General features: G+C 42.0%; 3 protein-coding genes across 6 annotated transcripts in view; 1 reads left to right on the forward strand and 2 right to left on the reverse strand.

Annotated features, from left to right (window-relative positions):
• Nucleotides 1-19,013, forward strand: part of Robo1 (roundabout guidance receptor 1) — a 997,953-nt gene that overhangs the window by 316,853 nt on the left and 662,087 nt on the right. The gene's annotated exons all lie outside the window — the stretch shown is intronic.
• Nucleotides 525-3,457, reverse strand: LOC143268150 (uncharacterized). The gene is made up of 2 exons (XM_076549100.1): nucleotides 3,254-3,457; nucleotides 525-2,436 (listed from the first exon to the last, which is right to left on the reverse strand). The coding sequence occupies exons 1-2, from the start codon at nucleotides 3,424-3,426 to the stop codon at nucleotides 2,181-2,183; spliced, it is 429 nt and encodes a 142-aa protein (XP_076405215.1). The 5' UTR covers nucleotides 3,427-3,457; the 3' UTR covers nucleotides 525-2,180.
• Nucleotides 525-9,141, reverse strand: LOC143268149 (uncharacterized). The gene is made up of 2 exons (XM_076549099.1): nucleotides 3,450-9,141; nucleotides 525-1,731 (listed from the first exon to the last, which is right to left on the reverse strand). Exon 1 carries the CDS (start codon nucleotides 4,127-4,129, stop codon nucleotides 3,455-3,457), a length of 675 nt encoding a protein of 224 aa, XP_076405214.1. The 5' UTR covers nucleotides 4,130-9,141; the 3' UTR covers nucleotides 525-1,731; nucleotides 3,450-3,454.

Consider the following 19,013-nt stretch of genomic DNA (forward strand, 5'->3'; position numbering starts at 1 on the left):
CATAATTCAGATGTTTAGCAAGAAATGTAGATTAAATAATTACCACATGGAGTTATAATTCATCATGATGAGGGGCAAATTTTCAACTTTGCAACATGGAAGAATTCGAACCTCATGGAAATAAATCCAACCATTTCTATTTTCTATTGCTGACCAACTGCACTTATTATGAGGGCTGCATAATATGAAGTTAAGGCCTTCCCTGTGTTTCTAGGCTATCTTAAATACAGAGAATTCCTAAGAGACTAGTGTGAGTTTATCATCTGCCCAGGAATCTTTTCTGAATTGAATGGCCTTGATGGAATTTAAGACTCCAGCTGTCTCAGGAGATCATGAGTACAGCCCTGAGCTGGGTGCTTGAGCTTTTGCTAGTGTTTTGGTAGTTGAGTCAGTGCACACAGATTTGGGGGGATGGGTTCCATTTGGTATTCCACACAGGTGTTAAGTGCCAGATTGAAAGACCCCCGGCTGAGATCTTTCTCCGGGAGAGACCCCAAACCCAAGGAACACACCGAAACCACAGATCAGATGCAAAAGCAAGAGGGTTTATTTAGACCAGGTACCTGGGGCGAAGTCTCTTGGAGGACTTGCGCACCTTCTTAGGGCAAGGGGGACTTTTTATGGGATCCCAGGGGCAGAGGCGCGGTTACAGAAGCGAGAAGCATAGTTACAGGGTCCCTATTGGTTGTTTCAAAGAAGGCCAGGGTGAACTTGGGGTCGCATGTGTGTGGCTGATTTGGCCTTGTCCAGGCCAGCTGCTTATTCTTCAAGGCCAGGGGCCCGCCATAAAATATCAACTGTCTTACTCCCAAGGCTGCTGACCACAGTTATCTTTTTTAAGGCTGGCCATAGCTATCTCTGTCAAGGCCGGGTAGCTGGCTATGGCTGTGAACTCCTGTTTTTCTGATTCCTGCAGAATGGCGTTTCTTAGGCTAAGTTATGGGGGGGAGCATTTCATTGGCCCAAAGCCCCATGTCCTCATAATGGAGCGGGGGTCTTTCATTCCCCCATTTTCTTTTGTACCAAATGAAATCTTTCATTTTAGGATGGAGAATAAGGGGTTAACTCTATCTCTGACTGTCTGAGCCTCTGATATTGCTGGGTTAGGATCAAAGCCTGGGCAACAGAAACCTTATCCTTGATGAATTGCACCAATCTGTTGAGGATGTATGACCCAAACAATAAAATGAGCAGGAGGACGATTAGGGGGCCCATAATGGTGGAGACAAGGGTCGTAAACCATGGTGACCTTTGGAACTATCTTTTAAATCTTTTCTGTTGAGCATGGCTACTTGGAGCTGTCTGAATTGGCCGGTCTCTATAAGGGCTGCAGTCTTGTATCTACCCCAGCAGCTATTCCGCCCATGGTAATTTTTTTCAGTAACAGGGCCAGCGTCAGGGAAACAGGCTCTCTGGTGATGCCCCTCCCAATGTCAGGAGGACTATTAGGGGGATCAAGGGGACCCCCGGGTGAGTTTTATCTTTAGTGGGTTTGGAGAGCGTTGAACTAGATGTCTCGGTGCCCTCAGCTTCGTCGGGTTCCTTGGCAGCCTTTACATGCGACGTGTGGACCCAAGCCGCTGTCCCGTCAACCTCAGCTCTAGGTTCCTGGATTGATGGCGTCGGACCCAGACAGAGTCCCCAATCTTGAATGGGTGAGGCACCACCGGGCGGTTCAGTTGCTCCCGGCAGGCAGGGGTTTTTACACCGTCTTTTGTATCAGTTGGAGGGCTAGTGGCAAAAGAGGAGATATCAGAGTAAAGGAAATTTACAATTGGTGGGGGAGCCCCATACATGATCTCGAACGGGGTTAGGCCATGAGGCCCAGGAGTGTTCCGGGCTCGGTAAAGGGCTAGGGGGAGTAGGAGCACCCAATCTCTAGTGCCAGTTGCAAGCGTTAATTTGGTTAAAGTCTCCTTAATGGTTTTATTTGTACGTTTTACCTGTCCTGAGCTCTGGGGGCTGAATGCACAATGAAGTTTCCAATCGATCCCCAGTAGCCTGGCCACCTCCTGACTTACCTGGGAGACGAAGGCGGGCCCATTGTCTGACCCCAATATCTGGGGTATTTCATACCTGGGAAAGATGTCATCTAGGAGTTTTTTTGGTTACCACGTTAGCTGTCCATCTATGATGTAAGCTTGTCGCTCGGGGCTCCATTTCGCCCCCATTTTCTTTTGTTAGTTCCTGGTCCTCCGGGCTTCCGCCATCCGGAGGGCCTGGGTCAGCGCGATCAGCTCTGCCTTTTGGGCCGATGTTCCAGGTGGCAGTGGTGAGGTCCAAACTATCTCCGATTCGGTGGTGACGGCTGCTCCGGCCCTCCGTTCTTCTTCTTGGAGGAAGCTGCTCCCATCCGTGTACCAGGCAGCAGGGTTGCGGGGTTGAGGGAGACAGCTGGTCTGCACACCACTCGATCTGGGGGCTGCTGGACCAGAGCTTCCACCGCATGGGAGGATAACACAGTTAATGGCTGTCCCAAAGTCAGTTTCCCTGCATCCTTGAGCAAAACAGCAATAGCGGCTTCCCCACGCAGACAGGGGGGCGGGCCATCCTGCAGCTACCGGGCTTTTATGGCCCCAATCTCTGTACCAGCATTCCTTTTGCAAAGCCTGAGTTCTCGTCCACGAACAGTTCAAAGGGCTAGGACTTGTAGGGGGGTCCCTTTGGGTCCTGTCCAGATGCCAGCTGAACCTTTTTCTCGGTGGTCCTTTGATACCTCCTGTTACCTGTGGCCCCCTGGACCAAAGCTGTGCGGTCACTGAGAGAGCTTCCGGTATGGGTCAGGACTGAATGTTGAGCCCCGGTGTCCACTAGGAAGGTCACTGGCTGCCCCCCCATCTTGAGAGTTAGCCTGGGCTGGGGGGGGGGGCGCTCCTGGCCCTGACCTCCCCAATCCTCCAGATTGAGGACCCTTGGCTTAGGTCTCCGAGACCCTTGAGGCTTTTTTTGATCAGTCACGAGCCCAATGTCCTCTCTGTTTACAGTAAGCACTTTGTCTTTGTCAAGCAGTGTCCTTTTTTTTTTGATCTCTCGTCCTAACTTTCTAACTCCCTCTCTGACCTGTCCCTGAGACATTACAGTGGCCAGGACTTTTTTGTTTGTTTTTCCTCTCCCTCCATGTCTCTCTAAGTCTTTTTTTTAAAAACGCGCTGCCGGCGTCTCTTTCTGGTAACCTGAGCCCAATAGGTAGGGGGTTAGAGCCCCTGGAGACCCGCTAAGAGCAACTGGCCATAGAGATGTAGGCGTTCTCTACCTTCGCTGCTTTGTCCCGCCTTCCTTTGTCCCGCCTTCCTCGTAGGCGACCAGCAATTGGGGAGGAAGCAGGAACTCATCCTCCGCTGTTTGGGGGCCGCTGCAGGAGCCGCCGGTCCCTCCGGCGCTGTCGGGGGGGTTGTAACACTCGGGGCGGGGTGACTCGGCGTCCATGGGTGACGCCGCCCCCTAGTCACCTTTTTCATATTGGGCCGGAGCCGGTCGTGGCACATCGCTGCGGGTCGCCGGCCAGGGGGCGGTCCCTCGCCGACCCCATCCCCGGCCCCGCCTGCGTGCCCCTGCTACATCCCATGTCCGCCTGCGCCGCCGCTGCCGACTGCGCCGCTCGGCCGCCCTCCGCGCTATCCACCGCCCCTCCGAGCGAGCGGCTGTGGGGCGTTGCCGGGACCGAGGCCGCCTGCGCCGCCGCAGGCTCCCCGCCACCCGGGTCCGGCTGGTCGCCGGCCCCGCCCCTGGCCCCGCCTGTGCCGCCGCGGGCCTCCGCCGCCCGGGTCCGGCCAGCCGCGCCGGGGGCCGCCGTGCTCCATGGCGGCTGGTCGCCGGCCCCGCCCCTGGTCTGCACCAGCTCTAAGTCGGCTGTTAGGCGCCACGCGGAAAACCACGGCCCGGCGGGGCGGACTCCTCCGCCCGCACGGGAGACATGGACAGCCGGGGAGAGCGGGGAGTGAGGGGAGCCCCCCCCAGCGCCGCCCCGGACCCCCGCGACCGCACCGCGGCCGCGCGGACGGGAGGAGGCGCGGGGAGCTCCGGCACCCGCCGCCGCCACCGCCATCACCGCTGACGGCCTGCGGGGACTGGGCAGGGGGCGTCCCGGCGCCCTAGCTTCCCGGCGGCCCCGCCTGCGCGTCGGCGCCATAACCTGCTGCCACCTGCGCACCCGCCTGCGCGTTCTCTTCTCCCGCACCCGCTTGCAAGCCTGCCCGCGCGCCCGCCTGCGCCGGAGCAGCGGCCTGCGGGGAGAGGAAAAGACTTGCTGGTGTGGGGTTAGGGAGGAACAGGGAGTGGGAGGGATCCGCCGATCTGGCTTCCTCGGCCCCGGGATTCGGCGAGCGCTGCTGCCGCCGGGGGGGCAGAGGGGAAGAGAAACGGCTTAACCCATGGGGGAGGTTCTGTTGTCAGGAGTCTCCACATGGCAATGTATGGGACCTGGTCCGGGTGGCCATGGGGACTGGAAGCAAAAACTTTTCCCTCCACCTGTGAAATAAGACTGAGGTTAAAGGTTCCCTGACGAGGTCATCTTACATTTATTTATTTATTTTTTTTTTTGATTACGACTCCTTCGTTGTTGGCTCGTGTCTTTACGTCTGACCAGTGTTTAAGCATGAGGCTCAAGGGGGTGGTGACAGTCTGTCCTATGGCTGTTTCTAGGAGGAGAACGGTTAAACAGAAAACAAAAAACGACAGACCAATATAAATAAGACTAACACTCGCTGCGCGGCTTCGGTTCCAAACCGAAAGCAAAACCAGAAAAACCGTGCCCCCAGAGGGGTCTTTAAACCGTGCCCCCGGAGGGGTCTTCAGATGAACCGTGGAACGTCTTCCAGGTTCCCAGATTCCCCTAGGACGTCTCCCAGGGTTCAGTGGCGAAGTCCAGACCCGTCGGTCCCCCCTTTCAGATCCACTGACACAGACAGATTATCAGACGCAGGCGCGGAGACAAACAAACAACATTTAACACTCAGACAAACAGACAACCCTCAGACTGGACAGGGATGACATAAATCAAGGCCGGCCGGCTTACCTCCTGATGGTGGGTCGGTGGTCCCAGGGAGGGGTCTCAATCCCCGTACGGGCCACCAAATGAAAGACCCCCGGCTGAGATCTTTCTCCGGGAGAGACCCCAAACCCAAGGAACACACCGAAACCACAGATCAGATGCAAAAGCAAGAGGGTTTATTTAGACCAGGTACCTGGGGCGAAGTCTCTTGGAGGACTTGCGCACCTTCTTAGGGCAAGGGGGACTTTTTATGGGATCCCAGGGGCAGAGGCGCGGTTACAGAAGCGAGAAGCATAGTTACAGGGTCCCTATTGGTTGTTTCAAAGAAGGCCAGGGTGAACTTGGGGTCGCATGTGTGTGGCTGATTTGGCCTTGTCCAGGCCAGCTGCTTATTCTTCAAGGCCAGGGGCCCGCCATAAAATATCAACTGTCTTACTCCCAAGGCTGCTGACCACAGTTATCTTTTTTAAGGCTGGCCATAGCTATCTCTGTCAAGGCCGGGTAGCTGGCTATGGCTGTGAACTCCTGTTTTTCTGATTCCTGCAGAATGGCGTTTCTTAGGCTAAGTTATGGGGGGGAGCATTTCATTGGCCCAAAGCCCCATGTCCTCATAATGGAGCGGGGGTCTTTCAAGATGAAGTAGGGCCCAATGTTGTCAGTAGAAGAGGAGAGATGTGTGAGTAGAGCATGCTAAGTTTCATCAAGAGCGCAGTTAAGGGGCCCGGGGAGATCTCTCAGGGAGTGAAGCACTTACCTGGAGGGCCTGGCAACCTGAGTTCAGATTGCTAGACCTCATGGGACAACCAGACACACACTTCTGTAAACACAGCACTCATACAAGGAGCTCTAGAGCCAGCTAGTCCAATGTATGAAGGCGTGGACAAGAGACACACTTGTGCCAAACAAGGAGGAAGGTGAAAAACAAAATCTGAAGTTGTCCTCTAATCCACACACATGCATTGTGTTGTGGGATGTTGTGCCCCCAGCCCACCCCCACCACACACACACAATAAAATATTAAGACAACAACCAAAATGAGTCTTTGCACCCAGAGATGATGTTGGCATCTTCTGAGAACTTGTGGTGGAGTGGTTAAAGGTAAAGGCAGAGGGAGTAGGCAGAGCAACAGTTCAGAGGTGAAGAGGAGATAACATCTCTTTTAAGTAGTGTCATTGTGAGGTAAAGAAGCAGATTAAGTTTGCCATAGAAAATGGAATGATTATCTTTTTTATTAAGAAATGTTTTATTCATTCCACACACCAACCACAGATTCCCCCTCCTCCCTCCTCCCAATCCCACTCCCCATCTCCTCTTCCGAAAAGGTATGGCCTCCCAAGGGGAGTCAGTTGTGTAGCTTGGTCTGTTTGAGGGACCCCTGACAGGGTGAGTAGGATCAATCCCTGGTGCATGAACTGGCTTTTTGAAGCCCATTCCCTATAGTGGGACACTTTGCCCAGCCTTGATGAAGGCGAGGAGCTTGGACCTGCCTCAGCTGAATGTGCTGGGAATGTTTATCTTAAGAGAAATTTCTGTCTTCCCACAGCCACTAGGGAACAAACTTGTATGAATCCTAATTAGAAGTAAATAGTAGGCAGCATTTTCTCTAATGACTTTATCCTGGTTTTTTACACTACTGATTATTCTAATTAATTCATTTCTCATCCTATGAGGTATCTGCTGTCATTATTCCCATTGTACAGGTGAGGCAATCGAGGTTAAAGAAATTAAACACTTTGCTTCCAGAAGTTTGATTAGCAGACAAATTACCCAATGAAGAATAGAAGTACTCTTTGACTCCAAGAGACAGCAAAAGCATCCTTTCTAGAGACAGAAGTAAAATGGGAGTGTGTGACCGTGGGTATCCTAGCCTTCAGGTCCAAAAGTCTGCAGTAAATCGATCCCAGGACAGAAGTCAAGGGAGGGAAGTGGTTCTGTTTTGACAGAAGAGAGAAATGAATGTAGAGACATGCATGCGACCCAATAGATTTTGGTGACACTATCACATGATTTTTTTTATCCTTCTCTATAGAGTTAGCAATTGACACTAAGGCAGAGTGGGCGAGGAGCCAAGATTTCACACTATGTAGCAATGGATGCAAGGCCTAGTCAGGAGAAAGAGGACATGCAGCTATACCCTGAAGTTATGTGCTGCGCCACATTCAGGGCCAGGGTAAGGGTGTTAATGGAATCAAAATGACTGTCTAGTTTCTAAACTGCAGTGACTTTCTAATTAAGTTACAATAAAACTCAAATTTCCAAGAAATCAATAATTTCTGCTTCTGAGAATTTAGTAATTCAACACGTCTAAGGTAAACATAAACTTTATTTTCTTAACTTTATCTAATTCTTCAGAATTTGGACCATAGTTTATAGCATGCTACTTACTTCTTGGAATGTGATTGATTACACTAATAACATTATAATTATTGCCAAAGATGTTAAACAATAGGTTTCTCAACTTATAAATAATAATGAAGATAGCTATATAGAGAAAAATGTTTCTGCGCATCTTGTATGTTCAGGTGTATATTTGTTTATATTTGCATGAGTGTACACATAGGTGTACCAAAGCATTATATACTTATGCGTGTTTGCCTGTATTTTTCTGAGCATAGATATGCATGTAATCTCTATGTCTATAAATCACTGGAACTGATTCTCTCTTTGTACAGTTAGCAGCCATAGTTTACCTACATACACATGAACTATAAAATATTTCAGGAAAAAATTTCTGAGCAAACACAGTCATACAATCCCCATTGGTTCTGCATCAAAATGTTAATCCAAGGATATTCTATGTAAAAATGGCTTCCTTAAATTTTATAAAGTCCTGACTATCATCAATCTTAAAATTAAAAATAACAAAGTCAAATGGATGGTTATCATACTCCATGTATTTCCTTTTTCTCCGTGTTTCATGATCATGCTATTGAAGAGATAAGAAAGGAATAAAACAGCTAACTGCAAAGTGCTTTGAGTACTACACAGGAAAAGATAGAAATTGCAGCTGCTCCAAGAGAGGCTTTGTGGCTGTTCTCTGTGTCTCCAAGGACCATCCTGTTTCCTGTGAATGGTTGAGAAAAAGAATGGCTTACTCCTTTTCTGATAGCTCATTTAGAACACATGAAAGCTCTCCTCATCAGGGAGACAAAATTACATCACTGATAAATCAACCTCACGTGCCCTTTTGCATCCTAGACTGTAGCTAGAAAGTATAGCATTTTCAGACAGGAAGACTCTTTGGGATTCTTTTGAATTCTCTAAAAGCAATTGGGCCTGATGTGACAGGCTTCTTCCTTATCTCCCCAGCTGTGAGGAGCTTTTGTTCATCCTTCCAGTGTTCGGGTTGGCACAGTCCCTGGAACAGGTCAGAAAGGCTCCTGTAAAGATTTTTATATCACAGCATTGTTAGTTAAACTAATCTTTCTGCCTGATTTTCCCCCAAGGAGAAATTTTGTAAAGTTAATTGGAGTCTCAGGAAAAGAAGTAACAAAAGGCAGAAATTCAGCTGGGTCAAACAGACACATCACTTGAAAACCGAAAGGATGAGGGAGTGCCATGGGCTTTTCCTACAATTAGAGCCTGAAAGGACTCTTAATTATATCTAGTCCATGTCTTTTCTCTCAAGGTAAGAGAGATCATTTTTTGGTGAGGATAATTTCAGTCATATCTTTCAGAATCTAAAGTGAGGGAAATCATGTAGACTTTCATGAACCGTCACAACGATCAGGGATTTGGCTCAGACACCTGCCCGCTTGTCTAGCTTCAAAGTTGGGGTCTGTAAGTTTGCCCTGTTTTAACCTAGTCCTCAGACAAGGCAACAAAGAAATAAATCTTTCTTTTGCATTCCAAACCGTTATTCCTAACATTCATTCACCGAATTCTAACACTAAAGACGTATTGAGTCTCCTCTTTCCAAGTTTTTGTGGCATGCTTCTCACCTGTGGCCTTGTTTCATCTTTAAAATCTACCTACTTGTGTCTTTCACTTGTCATTTATGTGTTAGGTACTAGAAATTACTTTTCAATTACCAACTTGTTCAGTGTTCAAATTTTATTTTATGGAAACTACCACATGTTTATCTCATCATTACACAATAACTTAAATATCCTTTAAAGACTTTTTACCTTCAAATATCTGTGCCTTTGTGCGCGCGCGCACACACACACACACACACACACACACACACACACACACACACACACACACACACACACACACACACACACACGATACCGGAATGTATCAAAAGGAGGCACCTTCTAAATTTGGCATAATCTGTTTACTGGTTTGGCCACTAGATGGCACTGACCTGCCTTTAAAAACTGCTTCCTTTAAAAACTGCTTCCTTGGCAGAGATTTGTTTGAAAAAAAAATTTTTTTTTTTAATTAAAAAATATATATCTTAACCAATAAACTATCCAAATGTGCAATTAGTTATTAATATACATTAACTTTTTGTTTGCAGGCCACAATAAAACAGATAAAGCAACAAACAATTTTTTTTTCTTTTCTGGACTGATGTTTTTATTCCTCCTCTACAGTATGTCTAGGGAACATAGAGCTCAGAGTAGAACTGAACATCTCTCCTCTCTATCAGTCTTCATTAATGCATTGTATGGAAAGCCTTTCTTCATTGTTGCTGTTGGTCCTGGAACTGCAATTATAATTTACCAAATGGGCCCTGGCTATACAAAATTTGTTTGTGTGTCCCTTTGGGGGAAATTATTCACTTACTTTTCTCCTTCAGGTTACCAATAAGAACTTTTACACTAAAACCTGACCATTGTCCTGTGTTATTTTTATGTGACTCTTAATCTTAATCCTATTTTAAACAGTAAATTAGTTGTAATCCATTACATGGGCATCCACCTAGAACACTCTATTATGAGCGAAGACATATTTCACTCTTTCTAAATAAAGATTCCTAATCAATGTTATAAAAAAGAAACATTTGAATTAGTTGATGAGAGTCAGTCAGTGTTGTCTTATGTGGGCTAATGAAGTAGCAAAAGGAATATATTAATTTAATTTACCATGTAGCATGTTTACCAGATACCACATGCTTCAGACTAAGCCTAGAATTTGCATCAAAGTTTCAAAACCATGGAAGAGTGTGTCATAATTACCAGTGTAAGAGCATGTGTGATGGCTCAGTATGCCAAGGCTCTTGCCGCTGAACTTGATAAGCAGGATAAGATCCCTAATGTCCACCTGGTAGGAGCAGACCAGCTTCTTTAGTCACCTATAAACCAGCTTCAGGGGATCTGAAGCTGTCTTCAGGCCACTGAGAATACCCACACATACATACTTGGAAGGCACACACATGCATGAAAAACCTATCTCCTTTATGTTTTGAAATTATAATTATATTATTTTTCTTCTTCTCTTTCTTCCTGCCAAACCATCTCATATAATCCTCTCTTCTCTCATTAAATTCACGGCCTCCTTTTTCATTTCATATTGTTAGATACAGATATGCATTCACTCCTGAAATTAAGGCTCAGGGATCAGTGCAGAAGAAGAGATGAAAGATTCTAAAAAAGCCAGGGGAATAGAAAGTTTTGTGAGATTGAGACTCCTAGGAATGTCAGAAGCTGCACCCATAAAGTCACCAACATTACCGCTTAAAGTCACTTTTTAAAGTCACTTTTTAAACAAACACCTAGTAAACTCTTCTTAAACTTAAAGTTGGTTAGAGTTTCATCCAAAACGTATTCTATGATTTTATCTGCTTGAAATTTTCTTCCTTCACATGTAACTCAAATAGCATCATTGTGTTCAGAGAAACCTACTCTAGGACCTGCCAAACACTTCCTCCGTAGTCTATCACGCCTACTGTTTGGGGACACCTTAGGGTCCTTCATGTCACATTCTAAGTATCTCTGTCTGTATCCCTACAGCATCCTTCATCAGCAGTTTATTGTGCAGGTAACTATGATTCTTTTTTCCTTCTTGGGATTTTTTTCATAAGCCCAGACATACCAATATTAAGAAAACCAACAGCTACTATATCATATATTGAGTGGCTGAGACATGTGTAAGTGATTTCATAGTTGGCTGGGCAAGATTAAGCAAAGAGTGAAACCTGGCACTGTAAATGAAAAAAATATATAGTCCAGTAGGTATCTGGTTCTTTGATAGTTAAAAATCCTTAAAACCAGGTCAATACAAACTATAAATGCGGACACAAATAAGAGCTGTTTTAGAAGTAACCACATAAAGTCGAGCTAAGATGTCAAATATGGTTCCTTTGTTTATTAGTTCAGAAAACAAATAGTAATTTTTCTTTTTATCAGAGATATAGAACACCTATCATTATGTTTATTCTCCAAAATGGAACCACCTTTTAAAGGAGACAAAAAAGGGGGGATGGAAAGGCTTAGTCTGACATTAGAAACTGTAGCAGTAATGTATGATTTTGATATTTATCAGGGAATTAATTGAGTGATTCACTTGCTATCTCATCATTATATTGTTATAGCATGTTGATATGTGACTTAGTTTCTATTAAGGGTTGCTGGAAGATTAATCTAGTTTAAGATGCTGACTGGGCATGCAGCGTGTTCACTCACTGCAAGCATTTTTTATAATTAACTCACAAGCAGAGATAAATGAAAAGGGAATCTTACACTAACAACAAGGACATGTTATGACTGGTCTTTGAAGAAATCCATTTTAAGTAGCAGTGCATTGACTTATACATAGATATTTATGAAAAAAAAAAACGAGGCCTCTAACTTGATATTAAACCATAATATGTTGCCTAACTTGCAGTTATTTTTAACTGACATAACAAAAAATTGTTGAGGACAGTGAAATGAATGCTAAATACTTCAGTACATTGCTGACTTGTACCATTAAAACAAGCAAATGAGTGTAATTCTATAGTCCTTTGTGTCTTTATACAAGCAGGAAGATACCCATTACTATTTCATTCTGAAAAAAAATTATTGATCCAATTTCAGAAAGGTAGTGCTTACTTTAAATTCCTATTTCTGGAGCTCTTCTCCTTTCATTGAAATGGCGAGCAGTTTTTGAATATGCAAGTACTGTCAGATGCTTAGTGAAACTTCCAGCCTAGGAGTAGATAATAAAACACTCAAGCACTCCTAGACTCCTTAGCATGTGTCAAAATCTTACAAACAATCCACGAGTACTAAAACTTTGTCTGAGGGCTGGGGAGACATCTCAGTAGGAAAGTACTTGCCGTACAAGCATGAAGTCCAATGTTCTGATTCCCAGCATCCTTGTAAAAAGCTAAGCATGGCAGCACTCCTCTTTAAACCCAGTGCTGAATAGCTGAGCCAGGCAGATCTGTTCCTTGGGATTCCTGGCCAGGGATCCTAGCCAAAAAAAAAAAAAAAAAAGCGATTGCCAGGTTCAGTAAAGAAATGCCATCTCAGAAAGAAATGTGGAGAACCAACTGAAGAAGACATTCCTATTTCACAAACTGGACTCTTTAAGCATACTGCACACACATACTATCCACATAAAAAGAAAAGCTGATAGGTAGATAAATATAGTTTTTGCCCAAGAAATCAACAAATAAAGCATAGCTTCCCCAATCATAAGCCAGTACTGGATCCAAGCTGCTTCTGGAACATGTCATTATGATCCCATGAGATGTCTATCAGTCATCCCAAGAAAAACCCCATGGGGAAATAAGACTCTGCTGAAGTAGATCCTTGACTTTGACCTTCATATGTTCCTTTGGAGCAGATGATTTATCACTTAAGCCTGAATCATAATCCATTTCCCTATGTCCATAATCAGATTTGGCATTTATATAGTACTTATTTTATACCAGAAACCATTGTTAATGCTCTAGAGCTATTAGAGATTTAATACTTACAACATCCCAGTGGAGTCAATCGTATTTATTTTCGCAGTCTCATTTTTATGGATGAAGAAATCAAGGCTAAGGGAATACTTTACATGGCCAAAGTCACACAGCTGTGGACATGATGGAACCAGAATTCAAAAGAAAGAAATCTGCTCCAGGGATCAGGCTTATGAGCAATATTTAAACCCACCCTTCAGAAATGGAAAACAAACTGGGAACTCAGACCGACCAATCTTCCTGATGTTTCTTCTGGGAATGTAAAGACAATGCTGGAGAGTTTGCACATAGAATGTGAAAATGTCTCCCTTGTATTTCACGTGTTATGTGTTGCTTAAATTTGCTTCCACTTCTTAAGATAAACAAAGTCAGGAAGGAGAATTCAAATGCAGTATGTACAGGAATACCTTTTGGCTCTGTAACTCCAGAAGGTTAGTGCTGGGGGTTAGTAATTATTCTTAAATGAGACTCATTTAAAACAAAATGAAAATTAAGGAATATGATTTGGTAATGTGTGATGCTTTTAAAGTCTTGTGTTCTCTCCAAACCGCCCTGCCCTCAGGAAGTTCATTAGCCCGTAACTAGCCTTGTGGCATCTCGACTTCAAATAGGCATTTTGAGCATAGCATTTGTATATATAGCTTCTCTGGACTTGCAATTTTCAGTTAAGCAAATATTGCAGATAAACAGCTTCATTATTTTTCCTGTATGACTGGAGATAATTGTATAAATTGTACCTAAAATCTATATAAACTATGATCACCTTGTAATTACCCCCAATTAATGTTTAATTGACATAATGATCCACTTTTTAACTTAATACCTAAGGCATTTCCACTAACTCTCTGAAATGAAACACACATTACTCATGGGATATACCTCCAGCATGGCTTTCCCTAAGTCTACACAGAAGTCTCATGGCTCACAATGGGGTTGGTTCTGAATGTTTATTCTCATTCCCTTTGTAAACCTAAACTATCCACATTTAAACATGTGCTCCTCTATGTGTTAGAAACAGAGAAAGAAGACTGCAATCTAACATGTTTATAATTTTAGGGCTTTAAATATAGCATAAAATTCCTTATTTGTTCATATGTACACTTAGACCACAAAGACCTCAGGAAGTAGTTATAAAAAGAAAAAAATATCAATGAATTTAGAAATTTGGACAATATGCTTTATGATAGCTCTCTGAACTGCCTAATGTATACCAGTATACTATAAAAGAAAGCAATCTGAAATGGCCAAATTTTAAGTTCTTAGTAATAAAGACATGTGATGTCTTTCCAAGGAGACGAGCATGAAGCTCATAGTATAGACCCAGAGCCTTGAAATATTCCATCAAGTTGAAGAAATTCTAGTTTCTGATGAGCAAACCCAGAAACCCTGAGATTCTCTTCTGGTGACTGATTTTTATTACAAATGGTAAAACCCAACCACCGACTAGCACAGATACGAGTGAATGTCAGAACTATGAAGCAGAAACAATTCAGACATCAGCATCTGCAGGGTGCACAGACATAACGAAGAAGCAAGATCGGTGGCTTGATTGGGTTGAAGGTTTAGCAGAACCGAGCTTCTAGAGTGTTTGCTATATTATCATGTGCCTTGGCAGAAGCTGTCACATCATTATTTTGTTAACTAAAAAAAAGTATGCTCTTCATAAAGATGACCTCCTCAAGCCGCTGTTAGCCATTTAAAATCCCTAGACCAAAAATAAGATGAGCATAAGGGAAGGACGTTGCTGTAATCACAACATCTCAGATATCTAAAAATGATCAAGTTGAGGCATAATCTATTAAAAGGTTTTAATTAATGATGCTGTAATTATGAGACTAAGGATCAATCCATAGAGGTTTACTTCTGAAGAATGAGTGTGGCCTACCTCTTCAATATAAAAAATTAAGTGCTGTAGAATGCTGTGTCAATGTAAACTCAAAATGTTGGATCACTGATTGTTTAAAGCACAGAGACAAAATCTGATGTTTGGTGATGTTTACAAAGTTTGGAATCATTTCTACAATAGTATAGCATGAAGACTCTCATTTGATTTGATGCTTTATTACTGTAGAGGAAGGATATTATTAGATATACAAATCAACTCTGTTTCAGGTGTATTGTTGCTTGTTGACATGGATGACATGGCAAATATGTCAATATACACCAAGGAAGTAAAATTCTATGAAGGCTAGTAAGTCGTATTCTGAGAGATCCGCTGTGCATGCCCTGGTTCTGTGCTCATTGATACATTTAAGTCCTATAAGTTAGAGGTGGTAAGCTGAATAATTGTACAACTAAGGTATTGACTATGGATTGTATTTCTGATGGACAGTTCCCATAGGATGATAGGGATATGAAGTGATTATGAATGCCAGAGTTGAGAGCTGACATTAGAAGACATCAAAGTAGAAAGAATAGGAGGTGCTGACAGAATAGATGAAGGAGACAGGAGCTTAAAGTCAAGCAGAAGTTGCCAACTATAGGGGAAAGTGGGGAAAATAAGATGTGCCAACTGCTCTGCTTCAACATCCTTGCCACAGACGATCATGGTAGGGAATATTTACCTTGCTTAATTTGAAGATTTTTCTGCTACACAATAGTAGCCAATAAGTTTGTTGAAGTTGTTGTTACAGTAGAAACGGCACCAGTAACAGTAGTATTTTAGTATCTTTCCTGTAATAGAGAGCTAACTTTTTGTCCTTCCTCTAGGACCTGCTTTCTAAGACATTTTCTATATTCCCAAAAGTCATGTATTTCTATATGACCAAAAGTCATGTATTTGTTGTCTCAGGGTTTTTAATGTTGTGAAGAGATACCATGGCCATGGCAACTCTTATAAAAGAAAACATTTAACTGGGGCTGCCTTACTCTTCACAGGTTTCGCCCATTATTGTCATGGAGGGAAGCATGGCAGCCCACAGGCAGACATGGTACTGGAGAGGTAGCTGAGTTCTATATCCAGATCAACAGGCAGCAGAGAGAAAGAGAAAGACAGACTCCTGGCCTGGCTTGAGCATTTGAAACCTCAAAGCCCACTCCCAGTGACACACCACCTCCAACAAGGCCACACCTACTCCAACAAGGCCACATTTCCTAATAGTGCCATTTCTTATGAGCCTATGGGGGCCCTTTTCATTCAAACCACCACAGTTAGGTATAAAAGACCTCTCCAAGTTTTCCTAATGTCCACACCAAGGAACCAAAAAGACAATTGAAGTGATTATATCAAGTTTCATATCTTTTTAGAATGTAGAAGACACATTCCTGGACACTTGCAAGTTTGGAAATGACTTGTGTGGGGGTACATGTACATGAGCACATGAGTATCTGTGTGGGTATATATAGTCTCTGTGAAATTCTTTCTGATTTATCTAGTCAGAATTAAGTATTCTTCCTCTATACATCTACCTAATTATGAACCTAAAATATCACATCCTACATAACAACAGTGTACCAGTCTCTCCCACTACAAACTTAGCAAGTTGACTCAAAGACTTAGAATAATACTTCATATCTAATATTGACTAGCAAAACAAAGAATGAGTAATTGGGAACTTTGCTATCTTAAAAATAATGCTTTAGATCAGCTACACTGTCTCAGTAGAGTGTCACAGTGTCACATTTAAATTACAGATAGATTATAGAACATTATAATGAATGCCTAGTCATCACTATAAAGAATTAATGTCATGTAGCTATAATTGTGAAAAAATAAATGTCGGCCTTTAACTCTTTCTAAATAGTAGAAATGCTCACTAATTTAAAGCAGCTTCCATTCATATATATATATATATATATATATATATATATATATATATATATATATATATATATATATTAGTTAATTTTGTGTATGTTTATTTTAAATATATGTGTTAATCTATCATAAAAATAAATGAATTATCTCTGAAACAAGTCAACATACTAGGCAAAGGTAATATATCCAGACATTATACATAAATTTATCTCTTCCCCCCTTTAACTCAATAGTAATATTAAAATATAACAAAAAAGAAAAAAGCCTAAATACTTCACGGGATGCTTCCATTTCTGGTTGATAATTTTGAAGTTCAAAATAATAAAATTCAGCACAAGAAAAATCTAGCTTGAAAATGTTCTGTTGAGAGTAAGTTTTGTTGGGGATTTTACATAGCTGAATTTGCTAAGAAATGCCAGAGGAGTACTTACAAAGTGCTATGTGTTGATTTGTAATTACTAGAAAAACAGGTTCCACGTATTCACTTTAAACCTCTTAACATGTATAAAAACTAGTACAGACGTGTGCACAAGACACCTAATGTTCTCCTTAAAATTTCTGCGAATTTTTTATTGAGACCTCTTATGTGAAATCACTGGATAGTTTGCTCTGATAAAACTTTGAATAGAAAAACAACAAACTTGTAATAAAAAATAGACATTTTATTCAAATAGCTGCATTGACCAGGGATGAAATGGATAACCTTACAGAAAAAGAAAAAAAGGAAAATGACCTTCTAAAGGTTGAATGTAAAGAAACTGAGCTTGGCATTGTAAAGATCCTTTATTGATAAAATAAACTTAAAGGAAGATTTTGAAAATCCGCAGAACATAGCTGGTGGATTTTCATTGGTACTTATTTGCTGTCAACTCTAAGGGCAAGTTAAATTAATGAGGCTTTTTCATTTAAAAGACTAGCATATTATAAAACTAGTATTTTAAAGTAAACAATTAGCACTAATTTCAGCTATAATTAATAACCACCAAAACTACTTTATATACTTATTTTTGTAGATGATAATAATAATAAACTCATAAGGCAACATATGACAGTAAAGCAAAATTATTTTATTGAACTAATTTCCACATGTCTTGTAAAAGCTTCAAATCTCTCCACTTAACAATGTCTTTGATAACTTATGTTACCATGTAAGTATAGTTTGTACTATACTCATAGTTATGCACAACTGTCAATTTCTAATATTTCCATCACTTTACAAGAAATCTTGTTCATGTTAATTGTTGATCAACACATTATAATCAGACAGATGTAAGCAAACATTAATCCACTCTCATCTTTTAAGGAGTTACCTATTCTTATCATCTCATGTATGTTTGGTCCTATACTGTGTAAGATTTCCTGACTAGCCACTCTGATGTTATTTTCAAGGTCATCAATGTAGTATGTTTCTATCATTTTTCGTTGGCTTTTTATAGTCATTCAATATATACACAGGCTAAGTTTTATTTATCCATTCATTCACTAAAAGATTTACATTTAATTTCTCATGCGGACAGGCATTTTTAAATCTAGTGGCAGTAACATTTTTAATTGAATCATAACACTGTGTGGAACTTTTTGATGACATACCAGGTTATTTTTTCAAAGTGACTGCAGGAGTCAACATTCTGACTTGCACCAATGCTTGTTAGTTCTGTACTTGTTATTCTGGCCATCCCAGTGAGTGTGGATTGATTTCTGACTCTGCTTTTATTTGTATCTCTTCAAAGACTGTGGAGCTCAGTGTTTTTCCATGTTCACAGTGACTGTTTACAAACTTTAGTGAAATATCTAGAGATATTTTCTCATTAAATCATCAGGATACTTACATCTTTATTACTGAGTTTGAGAGGAGTTATAAATTACAAATACAAATCTCTTACCTGTAAAATAATTTAGAAATATTTTAGTCTATTCTATGGATTCTCTTTTTTACACCTTCTTGATAGTGTCATTTTAAGGACAAAAAACAGGGCTTCTAATTTTGATGAAGTCCTATTTACTTTGGTTTTTCCCATTGTTGTTCATGTTTCTTTATTGTCATACCTGAATCCATGGTAAAAATACAAAGTCACTTGTATTTCTTGCTGTTTTCCTTGAAAAAAATTTCTAGGTATAGCTGTTATAGTTGGATTCTTGGTTCATGTGGAGTTAATTTGTTCCAATGTGTGAGATAAAAGTCCAACTAAATCATTTTTCTTGTGGATATACAGTTGTCTCCACATCATTTGTCCCTCCCTTTGAAGTGATCTTGTTGAAAATTAATACACCATGGGCATTCATAATTCTTTCTGGTCTTTCTCTGCCATTCTACTCATTTATCTGTCCCAAGGAAGGTGCCTCACTGTCTTGATTACTATTGCTGTAGAATTATGTTGAAATCCAGAGAGGTGTGTTTAAACCACGTGCTCTTGAAAGATTAG

Source organism: Peromyscus maniculatus, chromosome 12 (genome assembly GCF_049852395.1).
Source record: "Peromyscus maniculatus bairdii isolate BWxNUB_F1_BW_parent chromosome 12, HU_Pman_BW_mat_3.1, whole genome shotgun sequence".
NCBI classification, from domain to species: Eukaryota; Metazoa; Chordata; class Mammalia; order Rodentia; family Cricetidae; genus Peromyscus; species Peromyscus maniculatus.

Excerpts from the sequence above, each read along its gene's own strand:
- LOC143268150 (XM_076549100.1), bottom strand. The coding sequence starts at position 3,426 with ATGGACGCCGAGTCACCCCGCCCCGAGTGTTACAACCCCCCCGACAGC. Across the intron at positions 2,437-3,253 it reads GGCGGGACAAAGCAGCGAAG|CTCTGGTCCAGCAGCCCCCA; the intron begins GTAGAGAACGCC and ends ATGCGGTGGAAG.
- LOC143268149 (XM_076549099.1), bottom strand. The coding sequence starts at position 4,129 with ATGGCGCCGACGCGCAGGCGGGGCCGCCGGGAAGCTAGGGCGCCGGGA.